At 42.5% G+C, this 22,279-nt stretch overlaps 1 protein-coding gene across 6 annotated transcripts in view; it reads left to right on the top strand.

Moving 5' to 3' along the window:
• MAP3K13 (mitogen-activated protein kinase kinase kinase 13) overlaps positions 1–22,279 on the top strand; it is a 79,769-nt gene that overhangs the window by 41,554 nt on the left and 15,936 nt on the right. For 5 of the 6 annotated variants that reach the window (XM_062606510.1, XM_062606507.1, XM_062606513.1 and 2 more), the window contains 4 exons: positions 10,919–11,493; positions 17,768–17,951; positions 18,397–18,588; positions 19,238–19,396. In XM_062606510.1, the coding sequence (XP_062462494.1) occupies positions 10,992–11,493; positions 17,768–17,951; positions 18,397–18,588; positions 19,238–19,396 (1,037 nt within the window). In that variant the 5' untranslated portion in view covers positions 10,919–10,991. Of the gene's footprint in view, positions 1–4,001; positions 4,164–10,918; positions 11,494–17,767; positions 17,952–18,396; positions 18,589–19,237; positions 19,397–22,279 lie in introns of those variants that run through there. The other variant, XM_062606512.1, reaches the window with a different exon arrangement.

Raw genomic sequence — 22,279 nt, 5'->3', positions numbered from 1 at the left:
GTGTAGCCACAGACATCCTGGGATGGCCTAGAACGTGGAGGTGAAAGTTGCCAGTGCTTTGAAAGTTTTTGTTACTATCCTTTTTGTTGTGTCCCCAAATGTATGAGGGTTTTTGTTTGCAGAGAGAGGCAACCCTTTGAACCTCTGTTTCTGTAGTAGAGCTCAGCTGTGAAACACAAATAAATCCTGATTTTGATGTGGTAGTGGTTTTTGTTTGTTTGTTTTGCTTTACCACCAGTTTTGTTTCCTGTATTTTGGTCCGCCAGTCTGATTCTTTGATCTGGAATGGTTCTGTCATTCAGATTTGTCTTTGTCCCTTGCTGCCTGATAGTTAAATTTATAGCTGGCATTCGTTTTGACCCCTGTGCCTGGAATTAGGAAATAACTTCTAGCACAGAATATATGGTAGAGACTCTTAAACTTCTCAGCTGTATGTGAACTTGTGTTTAAGAATGTTTGGGTTTGGGTTTTTTTGGTTGCATTTTTAACCTTCCTCTTTTGTTTCCTATTGTAAAGGTTTGGTAAATGGCTTATCTCCAGTGGATCAGAAAATTGACTAGTGATTTATTGGACAATCTCTTCCTAAGTAAGCTGTTTCACAATTAGTAGTTATTAGAAAATGGTTCTGCTCTAAGCAGTGGCAGGGTTTACAGTTATTTCCTATGTTCTCATGACTTTCTTAACGACAAATGTGAGATGGTGACTGATTGGACTGGAGTTGTCCATATCTGGTACCCATTCCAGGTTTTCTGCAGTCTTGATGTGTGGATTTGATTTCAAATAGCAGGACTTCTTAAGATGGTAGTTTTAAAATAAAGCTTCTATATATCAAACTAAAGAAGTTTGACATTGATCATATGAGCAGATTAAAATCAGTGCAGGTTCCTCTTCAGCAGTGGTCCTTGGGGCCGGGGTAGGCAGGGAAAGGTGGCCACACCTTGATGTGCATAAAGCATTGTAGCCAAGCTCTCACCTGAGGTCCTGTGTTTGGAGGAAAACAGCAGCAGCAGACTTAGTGCCTTACAGCTGCCAGCGAGTTTCTCAGCCATTACTGAATCAGAATGTGTCACCTGAGGCAAATATTACCTCTGCAACCTCAGAGAGGGCTGAAGCTCTTGGACAGCTGGCACTTCAGCAAGCTGTGGCCAGCTTCTTGTTTGGTGGTTTGTTTGGGGATTTCTTTATCCCTCCTTGGCAAATATGTCCTGTGCAGGGGCTCAGGCTGCTGAGTTTGTGACATTACAGCAAATCACTCTCCTCTCCTGGGGAGAAGGAAGTAAATATTTCACCTAAAACACAATCCACTTTGGATTGAGTTTTGAATGATAAATTGGCAGCTGCGTCAGGAATACCAAGGTGGGCTGGGAACAGAAACGCTGTGTGTACTTACTCCCACCCCTGTAAATACTCAACAAGCATTTTGACCTCTGTTCTCTTTCTCTGTTTGCTGCTTCAACTGAAAAGTTGGTTGTTGGAGTGGGTTCAAAAACATTAGCAACAGTTGGGTGTAGGCCAGGGTGAAGAATAGCTTTCTGGTGTGAAGCACATGGGTTTTATAATCCTCCTGTGACCCTGTAATTGTTCTGTTTCTTCTTGCTAACTCAGTGTGAGAGGTGCTGTAAGGGAAGGAAGGAGAAAGTCTTGATGGGGTGTGGGTGGGAAGCTGGGCTTCAGCATAGTGGAATGGAGGTCTCTCTGCATTGGACATTTTATTAACTCCTAGCATGTTTGTCCGTTTCTGTCCCCAACCCCTTACTCTGATATCTCAGGAGGGCACCAGAACCAGGGATGCAGCTGTAGACATGTGACTTTCCTGCTGAAACACAGAAAATCAAACCTCACCATCCTTATCTGTCTGAGGAGATTCTCAAATGTTGGGTTATCAACTGTAGCTAAATGTGGTGTATTTAGGGGTGAGCCAAGAGCCAAGGGGCTGAGTGCTGCTTTGGAAGAAGGTTTCTGCAGGGTGTTGGGTGGCACATGTGATATCAGGCCTCTGGAGGCTCCTCTACGGTTTCTCAGCCCATGACCATGTTTTGTGTGTGCTGTCTTGATCGTGTTACCATCATGTAAAGCTCTAGTGGCCTAAGAAGAGGATCACGCCTCTCAGATGTTGCTCTAACCCCTTAACGCTGTGTCAGTAATACAGGCTTAATAGAGGCTCCTGAGCAAGTCATTGTGCTTGCTTCTCTATCAAGGAGTAATCCTCTTTGCTCATGTATGGAGCTTGCTAAATGCAACTTAATACTACTGTCATTTCTCATCTGAGAGATCTGCCAGCTGGATTTCAACTGTCCCCTTTGCATCAGGTGCACACACTCTCTCGTATAGTTTTGATAGAGGCCAAAGCAGTGCATGTACCCCAGTAATTTTTGTACTTTTATGAAAAGTTATTTATTACTTTAGTACTAGGTATGAAGCATGTAAGTTGTTAGTGCTGAGAAGCTTATGTGTGTAGCTGTGTGTGCTTTGCAAGTACTGAATAATTCATATCTACTACAAAAACAAGAACAAGCGTGTGAGTGAGTTTACCTGAGACCAGGCGGATGCCTCACATGAATTAAAGTGAGAGCTTGATTCATTCACTGGATTCCTGAAAATAGCACTTTGATATTGATCTTCATCCTCAAAGGTCTTTCAGACATTAATTAATCTTAATGCTATTCCTTGGAGGAAAATATGATGTTTCAGTTCTGAAAGTGGGGAAAATTACAAGGTACTGTTCACTGGTAGTACTGGAGCATTTTAATGGCTTCATGTGGCAATGTCAATGAGGCTGTGAAGTGTCTGTGAACTTAACTTTGAGATTTTCCTGGGATTTGTAGTTTTAAAATATTTGAATTTAAATCCCTTAACCTATTATTGTTATTTAGTAAAATAATGTGGCTTTTGAATGAAGTAAGAAAAAAGTGCAGAATTCTGAAGGATGAAGAGAAGAAAAGAGCAGAGCCGAGCCTGAAGTCTGTGACTGGACTTTAAATGTTGTTTCATACTATGAAGACAGCTGGAAAGATGAAAGAGGAGAATGTAACTTAAGGTCATTTCTAAATTTTGAGCAGATTCCAATCATAATTCAGTAGTATGAAAAGCTAATCAGAGTTTAGTCTGTCTTTTATGCAAGCTAAATGTTTTACTATAGTATTGATGAGGCTGTGATGGAGGGTATCTATGGACAATTAGACTTCAGGACATTGTATATGAAACTCCCTGTGCTTTATGTATGGTCATAGCTCAAGGCATGCAAACAACCAGGGTGAGGGAAAACAGAAGTAGCAAATGAGTGTACAGAGTTAAACTGACTTTTGTGAAGAGAAATTCTTGTAACAATGCAGTGTAAGGTGGTCCTTAGTTTTTTACCCTCCGCCTCCCAAAGGCATGTAGCTGATGGATTGTCCTTCAAAAACCAAGGACCTAAAGTCAGGAACACAGAGAAGGCCCGCTGTGCCCCAGAAACGTGGAGCACCAAAATCCTGCAGTGAATAGAAGAATCATTATGCAACATCACTTATTTCCTATGGCATCAGATTATGCAATTTCTGAGCAGAAGAATGCAAAGCCCTGGAAGAACACAGTAGCATTTTAGCAGATCCAAAAATATCTTCTGCATGATAGAGGAAGCATTTATGTATGTAGGGCTGAAAATACGCAGTTACGTAAGGTGCTTAGTTCCCAAACTGCACCTTGCGTAGATGGCTAGCAGGTGGAATGGGAATCCAGCTTGCTTCCATTGAAATCAGTTGAAGAGGTCTCCTGAAACATGAGGGGGGGCAGTTTGGTTCTTTGTCTGTGTTGTTTGCAGAGGTGATTTTGTTTCCCCCCCCTGCTCTGTTTGTTCCTTGTGCTGAAAATAGAAGTAGGTGCTTGATTTCTTTTTCCAATTCAAGCACCACTTCTCCACCCCCTACAAATTTGTGTGTTGAAGGATTTCCTAGTTAAATATTTGCCTAGTGTTTGTGGAGGTAGAAATCCATTCCTATGCTGAGAGCCAGTGCAGATGCACACGTTTCATGTGGGGGATAACAGTCAACACAATTCTGTTAAGGTAAATCTATTAAATTCCTTTGGAGGAGTCAAGAGCATGTAAGAAAAGGGGACCTGGTTGATACAATCTGTTGGGATTTTGGCAAGAATACTTACCGGAGGCTCTTACAGAAACTAAGCAGGTATAAATCAACTTTGAAACATTTTTCTCTAAAAGCAACTGTCATATGGCTCTGCTTTGATGACACTATTCATACTTTATCCACCTTTTCATCCCTTGACTCGATATTGTAGGAATATTCTGAAGCAGGAGCATTTAGGCTGTGAGACTACAGTAGTAAGGTGTTGAGGATAATAAACATGTAAGAGAATGGCAGAGAGTACTGGAAAGCTCTTGTGAGCTTGTATGATAAAACATCAGTCAGATTTATTGTTGATTAAATACAATTTAATCTTAGCACCCTATATGTAGAAACTGGTCTCTGACCTAGCTTTTACTGCTCAGGAGAGAGGTTTTAAGGTTGTAAAAGATCCATAGAAGTTAGCTCAGTATGCTTAAACACCAAGCAGCATTAGAGGAATAGTTAGGAAAGCAACAAAGAACAAAAATGATCGTTATGCCTTTGTACGTTCCTGTGGTGTGCCCACATTGGGGATTCTCTCTGTGGTCTTGTATCCCCTTACAGTGATGTAAGTTACAGTTGGGGGAGTAGGAGAAATGGAAAGTATGTAGAGAGGTGATTAAAGATACAGAGCAGCTTTCATATGGTGAATGAGAAGGTAGAGTGGGGATTTTTAAACTTGAGAAAAGATGTTGGAGTGGAGAATGAGAGTTCATAAAATCACAGCTGGCACTGAGAAGATAAGTAAGGGTTCAGGTGTCATTGAAACAATGACCAACTGGTGGTTTGAAGAAAGGAACTGGATGAGAGGTACAAAGAGGAGTATAGTTGGTATTACCTTATGCATCATACAGTTAGGCTACAGAACTCCTTGCCACAGCACAGTGGTTGCCAAAGTGTTCTGGTTAAAAAAATTCTGTGACACATTTGCACAGGAACAATACTCTGTGGGCTAAAGAATGTAAAAATACCCCTGTGTGCTGCTGATGGAGAAGTCAGTGAGCTGCAGATCATGGATGGCACTGCACTAGTGAGGTTTTGCTGCATGCAGATCCTTTCCTTAGGTTTTGGAGACTGGAAATAGGGATAGATGAACCTGTCATTGTGGTGTGGTATGGTTTCTTCTTATTCTGTAGTCTAGGTGCCACTTATTTCTGCTCTAACAGGCTTAGTTGGAATAGGTAAGGTGCATATCAAGCCTCCAGCTGGCTTTGGCTTTGTGCGGAGAGCTTGAATTCAGCCATTATGAATATTTCTTGGCTGGTAGACTGTACTATTTTTGTCATTGTCAGAAAGGGTTCAGATCAGAAAGCTAGACATAATTCTCTTTCTCACTGACACAGAGACAGACAAAAGTATGTTACAATTGTAAAATAACTTTTTGCCAAAAATTATGTCTCCCTAACTTAGGCTATATTAAATAAAGGCTAATTTACATCAGTAGACACATGAATTCAAGCTTCTGTTGTGATAATATGGACATAGCTACATACAGCAGTTACATGTCTGTGCTCTCGTGTGCTTAATGCCCATGGTCATGTTAAAATATTCTGTTTACATTTTAGAGTGATCCTGATAGCTGTGGACCCTAAGCATTTGCTACTACATAGCTCAGGTGATGATTTTGATATCTGTGAAAGTTACTCACCTTATGTTGAAGTGGCATCCAAATAATTACTGGAGAAAGGAATTTGAAGTACATATTCCAGCTAGCATTCTGCAGGAGGGACAGAGTAATGTAGTATTTATTTGACAACAAGAAAGAGCAAGGTAAAGCACAAAAAAGCCAGTGTTATAACACTGGAGGATTCCCAGGTAAATCTGCTGTTTTCTTGTAGAGTGGGTTAAGGTATATGTGCAGATGTGTTCAGAGCTGTGTAGTGACAGAAAATCTCAAGTGGGTCCGGTGAAGCATTTTTAACTGTTTTGTAATAGTTTAATTATGCTTGGACAGTGTCATAATTATAATATTTAAAAATGATGCTGTATTGTGGCTGAGCATTCATGCAGGCGAGAGGTGGGATCTATGTCGTGATGTGGAAGAAACATGCTTCCTTGAAGGAGCAATGCATCTTGAGATCAAGAGGTTGGTTGTTTTAAAAAACCCCAAGCTATTCCCCTTCCTGGAGAAGGGAAAGAAAAAAATCCCAATCAGAAACCTAAACCAAAATCTCTGAAAACAAAGAGGCTGCATTTTGATGATGTGTAACTTATTCTCTAGTAGTAAATCTGCTATTATGGTTTGTGTTCAACACAACCATGCAAAACACATATTCCAAGTACTGTAAAACCATAAAAGTGCAGCATAAGAGGAGTATGAGATCCACTCATACAGCACTTTCCTCACCAGGAGACCAGAAAAAGAGAGTTTATTGGAATCCTTTGTAATAAAATCATGTGATTTCAAAACACAAAGGTCAGAAGAGACAGCAAACGGTGGTACTTGCCAGCTCAGCAACTCTGAGTGCTTTCCTGTGCTGACATTGTACAGTGTGGAAGGTCAAGAGATGGAAGAGGACTGGGTGTCAACTTGTTGTAAAAATTCCTTGTAGATATGGAGAAATAATCACAAAGGGCAGGGTAACAGAGCTGCAGGATCTGTGTAGCAAGATAAATACACTTTATAAGCATGCTGTTTGTATTTTTGTTAGATTCTAGAACAGTTTTAAGTATTGTCCTAAGCCAGGAGTATTGCAGTAGTCTTGAGATGATACACACGTAAATTGCACGTTTACCAGTGCAGAAAGGTGTTTGTTGTTACCTTGCTGTACCTAATGGAGCCAGAAGGAAATCACACTGAGTACCAGGAAAAATCCAGGGAACTTCAGAGCTCAAATGCAAATAGTGATATGGACAGGAATTTATTCTGTCCTTGATATTTGCCATTTATCAGCTGGTTAGTTTCTGCCAGCTGCTGTTTTTCAGCCCTTAATCGTGGATCAGACAGTTGCTTTTATTTCCTTTGTATATTGGAAGTGCAAGCATAGAATATGCTTGACTGGGTAATATAGAAACTAATGCTTCAAAGAAAATAATATTACTAGACATTAGTGCTATTAGGAAACTGAGCGGCAACCGCTTTGTACTTATGCAACCTTTACAGCATACAGTCTGTTGGCATGCTGTGTCTGGAATTGTGATTTGTTGCTCTATTTTTAGCACAGCTCTTTAAAGGATAAACTTCCATTGTGGCCCATGCCACATGTCTTCAAACCTGACCATTGCTTTGACACACTCATAAATAGCGGGCTTTGGTTTCTGTGTGTGTGTGAGAACACTTACTGGCAGACACAGTATCAAGCAAAATGCATTGTGAGAACTTACTCACCTGCTCTGGTGCTGATTTGGGTAAGCTGTCACTTTCCTAATAGTTTTGAACTGCAGTTCAGGCTGTCTGATGTATTGAGGTACAGTTTCAGCTCTTACTGGAAGAGGTGCACTTTGTGCTCCTTTTGTCTGGGTACGGTGGGAGTTTGCCTGGAAGAATGCTTTGCCCTGGAAATGGAATAATTTACAAGAAGTTGTAGCCATGCAAAATTACACCGAGCCTCTAATTTCCTTATAAATTCGTTAGCTTCAGAGTGCATGAACTCATCAAAATAGTTCAGAGTCTGCCTTGAAGTCTGCTTTTGCAGCAGCACATTGTGAAATCTGAGTTTCTTCAATAAGCACACAATATTCCTCCACACACAGTGCTCAGCTTTTGACTTGAAGACTGCTACAGCAGAAACAGTGCAAAGATAGAACACTGCTTCACTACAGTCTTCACTGTAAAAGTTAAGGAAGCACATACAGGTCATAAACATTCCAGCTGAGAAACAGTCTATTTATAGAGAAACTTTAAACTTTCAAGAAAATGTTTTCTTTGCATCGAATGAAACTAAGATTTATTTTATTGGGAGGAGTTCAACATGAACACAATCAGCCATATCTTTGGTACTCTCACCAAAAGAGTAGGGGAGGCATGACGGTAAAGCTTGATACATGTTCTTCATCCCTTGCTTGAAGAGATGGCAAGGTCAAAGACAACCTTATTTGTCTGTGTTAGATCAGACTTTGCTAAGACAAGAGGCTGCACATTGTAGACTTTACTGTAATGGAAGATAATTAAAAAAATTAAATTTCCTCAATAAGTCAGCATCCATGCGTTGTGGCAGAAGCTGCCTTCTACCCTCCCCCCCAACATATCTGAACCGCTTCAAGTTGTCTTGATATGAAGTTATTTTCAAATGAAGGCTGCTGTCTCATGCTCTCAAAACCTCTGAAAACTCAGGCTGCTGATGCAAGTACCTCAGTAAGGCTGTACCATGACAATTTGGAAATAATTGTGTAACTTTTGCATGCCTCCTCTTCTCATGAAGCACACACAGTGGCACATAATGCGGCAGGGCACTGTGCTTAAAGACTTTTTATTTGGAACATCCAAGATTTCCTAAACCTGATCTTTTTATTGAAATCGAAGAGAGGGATCTCTGTACACTTGTGAGCCCTGGACTGAGCCCCAGTCATGGGGGGAAAGTAGTTTTCTCTAGGGCAAATGATATCAGAGTAGAAGTGAACTTGAGGGTCAGGGTGGTCTAGTAGCTATTAGCAGCAGAATATATATATGTTGTGGTGCTTCAGGAGCAGGATGGAAGAGAGGGGCTTAACTTTCCAGGCAATACTGAGAAATGCATGGGGAGAGGAGGAGACACACATGCTGCTGATAATCCATTTAGAAACTAGGAAAATACGGAATATGTACAGGAGAAGCTGTTCTTTCCCTGTTAAATCTACACAAACATTCCCAAGTCTGAAAACTACATAGAAAGCTAAAAGCCAAATCCTAGACAGTTAGTGTACTCTGAGAGTCATGTAACAACAAAACAATTTTATCCTTTAAGTCTGATTTAGTCCTTAATGCAATTACCATCTGTTTAAATTTGAGATACTTCATGACACCATTACCTCAGATTCTTGTTTCGCCTCTTACTCTAAGCTTTCTTGCAGGGAAAACTGACTGCTGTTTTATTTATGTTGCTTAACAAGATGGCATGCAAAGCAGATTTCTCTGTAGGAACACTGGTCTCATTATTTTTGTTCAAAGAATCTCCTGTCTCAGACTTTTGGAAATGAGCAGGGGCAGTGCTCACAAATGCTGGATTAGAGTTGGTTTGATATCTCTTTAGGTCTTAAATTCTGTTCAGATCTGAAACTTCTTGCTGTTCTTTCTATCAACAACAAAATCTGTGATCATGTAATTGCTACTACAGGTAACCATACCCACACTAGTGTAGTCACCCTACAGCTTCCCGTGCTGGGAATCGATTACTGTAGTGCTGGTTACAGGTAGGCCAGGAATAACCAACTCTTGAACTTTCCGTGCTAGTCTAACTCAGCTCCTTTACTAGTATGGACTGTGCTGCAGTTTTTGTCTCACTTGCTGTTTTGTTTCCCTTCAAAGAACAAAGTTTACAGGCTAAACAATGTTCTAATAAAGCTTTATGCATATCCGGTGTGATCAGGCAGAAATATGGGAACATAAGAGGCTCCTGGCTGTTCCCATTTGCTGCTTCTGCTGTCAGAGAGGGACTGAAGCCCAGGGCGTAAGCTTCTCATACACCTGGCTGAGGGATTTATCTCTCATCTCTGTAGTGACCTCATCTTGAGAAGTTATGGGGCTGAGCTGTTCCCTTTCAATTGGCTGTGGGCTGTCTGGCCACCTCTTTCTTCCTTTCAGTGGCTGTTTGCAGATCCTGGGACTTTGCACCAGTGTAACTGAGCTTGCTTTTTAACAAAGTAGTTTCTGTTAATGCTAGGTTTTTTCCTCCCTTTCAACCTCATATGGAACTCTAAATTGAACTGTGTTTTGTGCTACAGGCTGAAGGTGCTTGATTACTCCTGGTGCAAAACTAGAGACTCTTATTTCAGAAGTGGCTGTACCCCAGGAATGTGCTTTGGCTGTGGGCAGCTTTTGCAGTGTGACCCCTGGCACTGTAGAAATTTGGTGCTATGCTGGATAGTGGAAAAAGGATCTTTCAGTGGAGCATGTAGCAAGAGATGGGGAAACTTTTTAAATGGGACACCAGCTCTGATATGCAACCTACCAGGAATTTCATGCATGAAGAAAGCAGAGAGCAATGTGAGGAGATGCTCTTCAGGCTTGTTGAAGGAGGGAGATCAGAGAAGATTGTTCCCGTAAGCTCTCCGAGTCTTAGTTGTTCAGGAGAGTGACATTTACATGGTCAGAGAGTGTAACTTACCTTGCTACCTTGAACTTGAAAGGATTAAAATAAAGGACCAGTATGGTTATAACTAGGTGGTGCTCTGAAGGGACAGCTCCAAACCATCTCTTGGTGGACTCAAGGTACTTTTGTCACTGTGCTTTGGTTTTCTAATGCCTTGTCTCAAGGGTTTGAAGAGGAATCCTGAACTTGTGGACTGTGCCAGACCCAGAAACAGTGACTGGACTCAACCATACCTGAGCGGGGAAACATCTGGGGCTCAGCTTGAGTCTGATAAATGCTGTAACCATGGTTAACCATGAAGAAATAGGTCTTTACTGCAAACACATTTTCATGGTTTTGACCTTTAGGCCTTTGTTTAAAACTTGTGGTGTTTTTTTACAAAGTAATTCATGTCGTGAGTTACCAAGACTATAGTCTGAGTGGAGTTTCTGTTGGAATAATTTATTTACTTCTTTCAGGGCAGTAATTACTAACTATCAGCAGTTGTCTGGAATGTCTGGTTAATTATCAGCTCGCCTCGGTGAAAGTGCACTTAGTGAGAATACTTACCTGAAAATGTGAAAGTTGCTCTTCGTCCTCTCGTTTCAGGTACTGGCTCCATGTGTCACATCTGAATTATGTTGTACTCATTCTCTAAGTACCAGCTCAGACCATCTCCTTGATGCACACTCACTGCATCATGGCCAGTACTCAGGAGCGCCTGAGCTTGTCTTCCTCTCCAAACTCGATCAGTAAAGCTTTCTGTGAAGACAAAGACTTTAGTAGGTTACATGATGAACATGCACCTGCTGGAAACCACCCATCCCCGGAGCTCATAGAGGATGTGCGTGAGAAGGGCTTACTGCAGGCAGACCTCATTGAAAATGTGAGCAGCCCGGTCACTGCAGCAGTGCTGACCAGCATCAGCGAGGACTCTAGGGACCAATTTGAGAACAGTGTGCTGCAGCTGCGAGAGCAGGATGAGTCTGAAACAGCCATTCCTCAGGGCAACAGGAACACTATGGATGGAGAGAGCAACAGTGGAGCGGATGATGTTAAAGTCCAGTTCAACAGATCAGGCAGTGGGAGCGGTGGGTTTCTTGAGGGACTTTTTGGTTGTCTGCGGCCTGTGTGGAACATCATAGGCAAGGCATACTCCACAGACTACAAACTGCAACAGCAAGGTAAGTAGGGAAGCAAACCTTTATTGCTTTAGGGGGAATGTGTGAAGGTGAGAAGAGCAACCCATGGCTTTTCCTAAACTTCTCATGTGACCACTTTTTGTCTTGTGTAGCCCTAATACGGGTTTGCAAAGAGAACTCCTGCACTGTATAGCCAAAGGCTATCATTTGTAGCAAAGAAAGCTTGTAATGAACTCAGAAACAATTGCCTGTTCTGAACCATGCCTTGGACCATTGTAACAAGGTCTGAATCTGAACCGAGTATTTGTGTAAGTGAGGATCAGAAATACTTGTGTTGAAGACAGCTACTTCATATCTTCTTTTTTTTCATGCCAGATGAAAAACATTGATGAAGGCATTTGTATTCCTGTACGGATGTGTGAAGGCTATCTCCAGCTGATCACTGAATAGCAGTACTATTTCTCTGTGGGCATATTACATGAACTTTTGTTCAGGAGTAATTTTATTCTTTAAAATATCATTTGGTACTTATTATGCCAGAAATATGTCCTTTAACATTTATATATTTTTCACTTAGATGTATACATGTATAAGTTTAGTTTGGGAATAAGTGCTGTCCCAGTCAGTGGCATACATATATCTTTAGGGGTTACTGAAAGCTAAAGAGCAGAGTATGCTTTGCCTTTGGTGTCTAATTTCTCCCCTAGCACAAGGGGGAGGGAAGTGGCAGATGGGGAGAGAACAAGCTGTCATAAGAATTAAGGAGCCAAAATGGTTGAGGCTTATAAATGGGAACAGCCTGGCCACCATTGTAATCCATGGGGTAGAATTCTCCTGTATTGCCGTGATCATGACTCGGTATTAACCAAATAGTTTCCTGGATAGGCAAATCGTAAGATACGTGATTAGAAAACCCATCTGAGTGATTCATATCTAAGCCCCAGAGTAGGGGAACAGTTCCTAATATGAAGGAACAGTTCCTAATACGAAGGAACAGAGCTGTAAAATGACATGTTGGGGCTTTTTACAAGGGCCTGTAGGGACAGAACAAGGGGGAATGGCTTTAACTTGACAGAGGGGAGGGTGAGATTAGACCTTAGGCAGAAGCTTTTCCCTATGAGGGTGCTGAGGCGCTGGCACAGGGTGCCCAGAGAAGCTGTGGCTGCCCCATCCCTGGCAGTTTTTAAGGCCAGGTTGCACAGGGCTTTGAACAGCCTGGTCTAGTGGAAGGTGTCCCTGCCTGTGGCAGGGGGCTGGAACTGAATAATCTTTAAGGTGTCTTCGAGTCCACACCATTCTATGATTCTGTGTGCTCAGCAAGAGTTGACTTGATTTTGACATCCTTTGGCAAAGTTGGTTCGAAGTTTTGTCTGCATGTTGTAAAATCAGCATGTCACGCATGGTTGAGTCTATAAATAAAAAAAGTGACTGAAAACTCCTTGGGGAATTAGCACTTACTGGGGGGATTGCACAGTATGTGGAGTCAGATGTGGTGAGTTTTGGAAGAGACTGCATCTGGCTGGGGAGTCTCCCTTGTGAAGGAAAAGAAACTTCAGAGCCGTTGGATAGCATTCAAAGGAGGTGTGGTGTCAATATGCCTGTGTTATACTGCTTTGGTTTGGATGCTCATGGTTTTAAGTGAAGCTAAAACTTTCCTTGAATAGTTTACAGATACAGAGTTACATTGGCTGCTTCCAGCAGCTCTGTGACTGTTCCATACAGGCACTATCTCACCTGGTCAGTGTTCCCTGCTGCCTGCTGTGGAGTGCTTGCCTGTGCCTGTGGGCTTAGATGGGTAGCTTCAGGAAAGCTACCTGTGAGATGAAAAGCTTGTATTTCATGTATAATTGGGACAGCAGGTGCATGGGAGATCACAGTTTAATATGTGCTTTGAATGGCTCACATGGGACACTTTCTTTTGTGTGAAAGTAACTAATAAAAAAGATTGACATGCTAACTAATGAAACGGAGCAGCTGAGAGCATTGTTGTGTTTGGAGGGTACATGCAGAGCTCCAATTTGTGCACACATAAGTATCTTGCTGTTCTCAGTGTCGTCACATGTTCAGAGCCATAGACTCATGGATGCTTTGAGTTTGCTGTCGGCATTGCAAGGTTTGTGTTTGTGCACGTGCTATGCACTTGGAGGGGACAGGCTGAGGAAATGTCTCTGGCTCTTTCAGCAGTAAATGGAGGCTTGTGGTAGCCTTTCATTCCCATGGGAGTTTATTTACAGCTTTGGGCTGGTGCCACCGATCTGTGCAGGTGATTTTTTTTATTTTTTTTTTCCCCTTTTCATGAAACAAATACTTTAAGCCTTATCCAGGAGCAATCCTTTATGTTGGCCTGAATCAGCAGCTGGGGTGGGAGACCAGTTTGGACCTGAAGCCGTGGGGGACTTCACATTGCCTGCAGATGCTTCCTAGTAGTTTGTGCTGCTTGCTGGCATCCCTGCTCACTTGCTTTGGATCTCCTGCAGGCCCAGACTTTAGGATGTGGTGTCTGTGAGGTTGTGGTGTGGTTGCAAGTAGCAGAATATAAATAGGTTTCATGCCCTTTGCAGGTGTCTGATACTTGAGTCCGTATTGCCCAGAAAGGCTTGGCTTGTAACTTGGTGAATGGGGTAAAGATAAGAACAACTTTTTCAAGATTCCAAATTATCTTTGTGTTGAAATTAGTACTTGAGTTTGCTTCTCAACACCTGAGGTGGTCATCAGAAGGAATGCATTTCTGTGCTCCCCTTGAGGACCCACACTGGGCAGAGCTTTGGCCAACTGGCATTTGCTGCAGGGTGGTCCACTGTTTGACGAAGCAGTGCCAGTTGCTGCTGTTAAATGCTCTGTCTGCTCGGTGAGCAGTTATTCCTGCAGGGAGTGTTTGCTTCTGTATTGTTCAGTGGCTGTAGGTTGATTATCTGAGTTTTAAGTATTTTGTGTTTGACCCATAAAATCACTCCTGATGATGTTTTCCAGTTGTTTACCCTGATTTCTGAAGGCTGTTGGTGAGTGCTTTCAGGAAGATATACTTTGTTCTTTAATTTGTGTCTACCAGTTATTTAATTTGGATTGTTGGGACTCTAGCACTTTATATTGACTTGCGTTTTTACAGACTCATTAGACTACCAAGCTATTTCCTTTGGGTTAAGAATCTGTCTTCAGGAGCTGCTTTCACCTTCCCTTTCACAAGTTATGTGTTTACCACCAGTGTGTGTGTTTTTGTGTCAACCTGGGCAGTGAGGTGCTTTACAAAGTGTGCTTGTGTTTGTGGGGGTTTTTGTAAACCCTAGATGCTTCTTGTCAAAACGCCAGTGCTGGTGAGCAGCCAGCGCTGGCAAATGGCAAAATTTGCTTCAAGTAGATTGGCTCAGGCTGCTCCTGTGTTTCTTCCCCATGGGAAACAGATTCCCATCATTATACTCAAATGGCTCTTAATCACCTTAGAAACACAAGCTCTTGCGTAATTCCTGCTTCTATTACACTTTAATTTATTTAGGGGAGGTATCCCACAGTTCTCTTTAGGCCCAGAAGAGTCTGGAATAAAAACTGCTCCATCCTGGCAGGAGGCAACTTCATCTGTCGTATGCTGGTGGAAGAGGAGTGCTGTATTCAAGGTCTGTGCAATCTCAAAGGATGTTTAGGCAAGCAATGGTAATGGTCTTTTTTGAACAAGGCTGCTGGTGCAGCCTGGTCTTGATTAGTGTGTCCAGATGTGTTTCCTAGTCACCCTGCTGATCATCTGAGGTGTTACTCTTCTGGACAGGCTCTTTGACATAACTATGGTGAATTATCATAGCCAGGCACCCAAGTTATTGCAGCTGGTTTATGCATGTCCGTTTCTGTTTCGAGCTGTTGGTTGAGGTGACAGAGATCTCAGTTTCTCATTGTACCTGCTGTGTAGATGGGACAGCAATAATTCACCAGTCTTTGCTTCAAGGTGTTGTGGGCTGTTCAGAACAGATCCATACAGGCAGTGGGCAGAGCTTTAGACCTGCTGTCTGGGTGATGTGCATGCTCTCAACTTTCATCTGTATTCACCTGGTGGTGTGTTGAGTCCTCCCTTTTCCAGCCTTGCCCATTGCCCCTCTGCAGGGCTGATAAGACTAACTTTGTCTTTCTGACCCTTGTCAGCCTGTTGGCCTTGAGGGTGGTCCCAGGCAGCCATAGGGAGCACATATGCAGGGTAATTTACATATTTTAGTAGGTGGGTTTGGGTTGTAGTAGGAAATGCTCTCAAACCCTGGTTTTCAACTGAACGCAGTCCAGTGCTTTTCTCCACCAGCATCACTTTCTTTAGGAAGCTTTTCAGTGCCTGCTATGTTATGGGTCCCAATGAAATCGCTGATGCTGGCAGCCTTGTAATGTAGGAACATGCTCCTATTCAGTGGAGGTGTTTTAATTTTACTTTTGTCTTACTGTTGCGTTTGATGTTCCATATAATTTGGCTCTTTTTTCTTCTTAAAATTCCCTAAGATGTACCATGTTTCACTGGTTGTTGCTGCACTGAATCCCCTTCCCTGAATCGTGCCCCTGATGATCAGGGTGTGAGAGGGATATGGGAAAGTATCTGTCTTACTGAATAAACACAAGATGACAGATGGCTTTGCAGGAAGAAGTGCATGAACTTGCACTTACTTTGTTTACAGTCTTCCTCAGCCTTTCTCATTGCAGAGGTTAATAGGTAATATTAAGAGCAAATTAGGGCTCCTAGGTGACAGCAATATAGTTACCCATCACTACTCCCATGCTTTGGGTGCCTTAGAGAAGTTGCCTGGTACACAATATCACCTTCACAGTGTCATTATGGAAAACTGAGGATAGGGATAATCCATGCCCAGTCCATGGTTACTGGGGTTGGTTAGTTCTAATGCTTTTTCAGTTGAGAGCTGCATGCACTCTTAATATTTGTATATGATGTAAGGTTGCAAGTGGATGTATCAGTATGAGAAATAGATTTGTGTCTGTGAGGAAACTTGCTGAGGACTGAACTTTGCCCTGCCAAGTTGAAGGAAATTTTTGCTGTAGATAAACATGTTTTTTTCTAGCTCAGTGAGCAGAGTGCTGGGATCTGGCTCCAGATGGGAGCCTATGTCTTTCCCTGGCCATGCTTGGAGACCAGGCATTTGGCAGGAGACATCCAGCTAGTGGCTGACTGCTGCAGGAATGATCTCAGGGGAAGATGTGAATTGAGATCAGTCCAGAGGCAGTTTGGTATATAACTTTCCCTTCAGTGGTGACAGTAGCTAAAAGGGACACTTCTGCATCATCCCAGTTACAGTCCTGGGAACACCCCAATGGCTTGGAAACTGTATGAAACAAGAAGACACATCTTTGTAAACATCTGAAAGAGGGATCTGTACAGGTGCAACTTGCTTTTATTTCGGAAATCAGAGGGTTGCTTGTTGGTTTTGCTGCTAAATAATTTATTCTCTTAACTTAGACATTTATTGAGTTACAGTAAATAAACCATTGCCTGCCTTTTATCTTGCTGTTTGGGGTATGTTAAGGTAATTTCAAGGTGACTCCCAGCCAACAAGGCTTTTTGTTCTGATGGGCACAGCTGTCTTGAAACAGTTTATATAGTGCCTCTGGACAACTCTGGCAGTATCCTCTGAAGAGGCATTTGGGTGCTAAGAGTAAAAATCACTTAAGATTTTTTAGCCTATTTGACACTGATATACCCAATGTTGGTGCGGGAAAGGCCTGTTTCTGTGACTGGTAGTGGTGATTAATGTGCTTTGTGTTGGGTAACTTGGTGGTTGCTGGTCTGTGGTTTATAACTTTCTATCTCTGACTTTTATTTTCTATTTTTGCCCTATCTTGGGTGAGGGATGGACAATCCTCAATATTTTTTCTGTCGGTTGTGAATATTAAATATGTCTTCTCATCTCAACGGAGTCAAGTACTTCATAAGAGATACCATCCTCGTTCAGTTTTGGAGCAGTCCTCCCTAAATTGTTAATCCAGTGTCCCTGGTACATTAAATTGCTGCCTGCTAAGTGGAAGCAGCTCACCTGAGTGGTTAGCGGTGGTGGTGAGCTCTGTTGAAAAAGCAGGTGGGAGAATGGGAAGGAGCAGGCTGGGCGTGACTGTGGTGGGGAAGGTGGGGGAGAGGAGCTAGATGAAAGGGATGCTGGGGGTGAGTGTGTGTGGTGCATGCCTCAGCTGTACCTCTAATGGGAGGAGATGCCGTCTACTACCTCCAAAAAAGTCCACCTTTGAGATTTAGCATGGGAGATGGTAGGTGCTGTCCTGGTGTGATCTTAAAGCAGAACATTTGTGTGGTCTTGATCTTTTATCCCCTTTGCTTGCCTGTGCCTAGATACATGGGAGGTCCCATTTGAGGAGATCTCGGAGCTGCAGTGGCTGGGCAGTGGTGCACAGGGAGCTGTCTTCCTGGGCAAATTCCGGGCGGAGGAGGTGGCCATCAAGAAAGTGAGAGATCAGAATGAAACGGATATCAAGCACTTGCGGAAACTCAAACATCCGAACATCATTGCATTCAAGTAGGTTATGAAACTTGTTAGAAATATACCTTTATCACGGGAAGAGCTATTTGGTTATGTATCCTGACTAAGGTTTTTAAAACCCAGGAACTAAGCTGTCTATAGAAAAAGATGGGTGGTCATCCTTCCTCTTCAGTTGTCACACATTTTGGTGAAAACAAAGCTGTGGACACCATTCTCACCTAATGCTGTACTTTGCATGCAGTGAACCCTACAAATCCGCGTGGTGTGAAAGTTAAAGGAAACCCATCCCTGTCATAAATGAGCTTTCTCCTGTCCAAAGCATGCAGGAACATTCCCCTTCCTGTTCAGGAAGGAGAGCTGTTAGCAGAGCCTTGGCCAGGCAGACTGAATAGGCTACTCTCCTGCCCTTTGGCTGCCACCTTTGAGAGCTGCTCTGGGACTTTTACTGTGGTCCTCACTAGCTGTGTGTTTCCTTTGACAGGGGAGTTTGCACTCAAGCCCCATGCTACTGTATTATCATGGAGTACTGTGCACATGGACAGCTCTACGAAGTCCTGCGAGCAGGGCGGAAAGTCACCCCTCGGCTGCTTGTGGATTGGTCCACAGGGATCGCAAGTGGGATGAATTATCTGCACCTTCACAAAATCATCCATCGAGACCTCAAGTCACCAAAGTGAGACTCTAGCTACTTGAACATCCTCCAGTTGTGGTTGTCTTTTTTGTTTTCCTTGAGGAATAATTTAAAGTTAGGTCAAAATCCCCATTACTTTTTTTCCTTTTTGAAAATGGGATATTCTGTTGTTTTCTGCTTTTTTATTTTTCCTTCTTATTTGCTCTTTTGTTATCTCCCTGTTTTTTTTTTTAACCCATCTTTTTCATTTCTCTGTTGCTGTCTGACTAAAACTATCTGTCTGCTTATATTCTTATTCCCTAGACGTTTATCACTTCTTTAGCCTATAACATGACTGTGACAGTGTGTTAAGAGCATACTTTTAGATGCTTTAAAGTGTGGTTCAAAGGACAGCTTTACTGCAATTCTCAAATGTCCCCAGATACAGTGGCTCTTCAGTGACTTGTTAATTTGCAATTTTATCAAGATTGATTTTTGACTAGTCACATTTAGAAATGCATTTGAGGCACAAAACACAACTGCCCCAAAGAAAGTGAGTGTTTTCATTGCTGAAAATGCATAGTCTTTCTTCTGGTACTGCAGTTGTGAACAGGGTGCCCATATCAACTGTGTTGATGAAGAAGGGATTTTTCTCCCAGTGTAAACGCTGATTTCTCTTGGTTTTGTTTTTTCTTCCCTCTCCTCTCTCTAGTGTTTTAGTTACACACACAGATGCAGTAAAAATTTCAGATTTTGGTACATCTAAAGAACTCAGTGATAAAAGTACCAAAATGTCTTTTGCGGGAACTGTGGCTTGGATGGCCCCAGAGGTGATACGCAATGAGCCCGTCTCTGAAAAGGTGGATATCTGGTGAGTAGTATTAACATTTAAGTATCTTCACCTTCTGTTTCCTGGCCAAGGTTTTAAAAGCCACTTGGTTTCCTAGCACTTTACATATTCAGTGCTCTTTTCTCATCCTAAGCATGGGGACAGTTTGCTCTGTGGTAGATTATTCTTTTTTTCCACCTCCCTAGTGCACTGAACTCTGTTATTGAACTGTAATGGAATGAGCTATAATGGCTATAATGGGAAGAGAAATGACATACATGTGTAAAAGCTGTGTGTTGAGATCTGAAGATACCTAGCGAGACTCAGTGCAGACTATCCGTGTCTTGCAGTAAGCAAATGCAACAGCTCTTCCCTGCGTCATTATTCAGGCCAGAGCTTTCTTCCACTCCTGGTGCTCAGAAGCCACCTCAACTTCTGCAGCCAGATTTTTTTTCACTTGCTTTCTACCCTCTTTAGGGCCACGCTTGAGCTGAAGGTAGCCCTCTACTCTGCTGGCTTGAAGGGTCCAGCCAGCTTTTGCCTTCCTTATACTGGTCTCTCCTGTTGTATGTACAGCCACAGGATTATAGTCCAGTCAATCTAACCCCTAACGCTGGGACTGAGAGGAATGAAACCAGGATATATCGTAAGAGTTTTTTGAATGCCTCTTTCTATCCCTCATGAAATGTCCTGTGTACAAGGGAACACAGGAAAGGTTCAGATCTCCATGCTATTAACCATGCTTGAGAGAGGACTCAGCCCTGGAGCTCCTTTGGAGCTCCTCTTCACAGCATTTGGGATCCTCAAGGGAACTGCAACTATGTTTCTGCCTTGTTATTTCTGCATGCTGAATGTCAGTAGCCAGGGTGGATGCCCTTTCCCTGCTTGCTAGCCGAGATGAATTTTCTTTCTTGTGTTTTTTCAGCTTCAAATGCTGTCATCTCCCTCATGCAGCATGAAGCTGCAGGTCAAAGGCATGGGTGGTTCAGAGTGCAAGTGGAGTCACACAGCAGGCTGCTGCTGGTGTTGTAGCTCAGAGCTAGGTCATGACTTTAAGTTAAGATTTCCTGAAGGGACAGGGAAAGTCTTGTAATCTTCAGTATACAGATCTTCTTGCACCCACAGTGTTTTGTATGTTCATTTTATGTGGATGTAGCAGGCTTTAGCAGAGCCAGCACTTCAAGGAGAAACTCATGGGTAGTTTTGGAAAGAAAATACACTTGCCATTTGTCTTTTGAGGCTCCTTCCTTTGAATCACAGGCTCATGAGGAGGCATAGTGCTGGATTTCCACTCTCATCTTTCTGTCCTTTAGAGTGGCTTAGGTTAAGGAATATTGTGTGGAGTACCATGTGCAATAAAAACCACGTGCTTGCTGTGTTGAAGATCAGGGCCCTCCCTTCCTCCTTTCCTCAGTGACTTAGAGATGTTGCTTCTTGTTGCAAAGCTATAGGTTCTTTGGTGCAAGTTCTTCTTGAGTTCGCTGCAGTCACAATTGCTCAAACTCCTCCTTGATATCCGTTCCATCTCCAATATGAGTAAAAGTGATGTTCATGAATGCTGACAACAAATGAGAACAGCTCCTGAGCTGCTTATATATGTCTGCTCTCTTTCCTCTTTAACAGCATGCTAAAAAAATAAAGACATCTATAATCTTACCAGGAGTCTTGAAAATCCTTTGTCTTAATCATAAACAAATCCTTTGTCAGTTCTTAATCATAACAAAGCTGAAACCAGATAGGGTGTCCTCATAGTTTGTCCCGTATGCTTTCCTGCAGCCCAGGGGAAAATGTTTTGAGGGAAAAAATGTTCAGATTTGCTTTTTGGTCCTTCTCCCCCCCCAAGATTTGAAGCCGATGGGCTTTGGAAGTGCAGCATTTTTCACATGAAGTTCTGTTTCCTGACTGGTTGTCCAGACCCAGTCGGTTCATCTGTACTTGCTAAAAGCAACTTGATATTAGTACAAGCCAGAAACTCACTTCTCACTTTTCACCTGGTGAAGCAAGCTTGGCAGGGCTGGTGTCCCACAGATGGATGGGGCAGGCAGGTAAGGTGATATATCTGGGTTTGAAATTGAGAGGGCTGTACCTCAGCTTGCATCGTAGGTGGTTGTTTACGTACAGTAAGAGTGGTGTTGGCTCTCAGCAGCATTTTGATTACTTCCTTATTGACTGGTTTGAGATGTCTTTGGTGTTTTACTGAGTGAAGATTGTAAATAAACCAAGTAGCTGTTTCCTGTTATAAATTTAGGTTTTGGTCCCTGTTGATCTAAGGAAGAGAAACAGAGGGAGTTTCTTCACCTTTGCCTTTCAGTTCTTGTAATAGGAGGCTCTTTTCCAGGAAGAGTTCTCTTAATTATTTTTTTCACCTTTCAGCCTACCTTTCTTCAGCACAAAATAAATACTGGATGAGACTGCATATGCTTATGATACTGTCACTTAGACATGTTGCATTTGCTTCTTAGTTTCTATGTTGCAGTAGTTGTAGCGCTGAGTCTCAAGCCTGCGAAACTCACCTAGGAGTATCTGTAACAGCAGAGGGAGCTTTTGTCTAGGGAAAACAAAGTTGAAGTGTTTAAAAAAAAAAAAACAACAGAAAACCTTTGTGTTTTCTCTGTAAGACACTTACCAGTTAGAAATAACCGAGTAACTAGTAGAACAACAGAATAACTGTTCTTAACAATAAGAATAGTCAAAAGTCTATCTGAGGAAAGCTAACTTTCCTTTTCATTTACCAGGAGTGAGCTTTAATCTGTGCAGAAAATGTGCTTTCAGGTTCTTTAAAATCTCACAAGTAGGGAAGGGTGGGTGAAAACCAGTGTGATTTGGTGTTCAGCCCAGTGCTGGGGCAGAGGAGGAAGAGTTACCTGGTAGGTGAAATAGGTACTCTTTGGTAAAAATTAGTATGTAAACACACTTGCACCTACT

Source organism: Pezoporus occidentalis, unplaced genomic scaffold, assembly GCF_034315485.1.
Source record: "Pezoporus occidentalis ecotype Australia unplaced genomic scaffold, CSIRO_AGI_Poc_V1 ctg97, whole genome shotgun sequence".
Lineage (NCBI taxonomy): Eukaryota > Metazoa > Chordata > Aves > Psittaciformes > Psittacidae > Pezoporus > Pezoporus occidentalis.
Note: the sequence above shows the minus strand (reverse complement) of the source record. Positions and strands in the feature narration are given on the sequence as shown.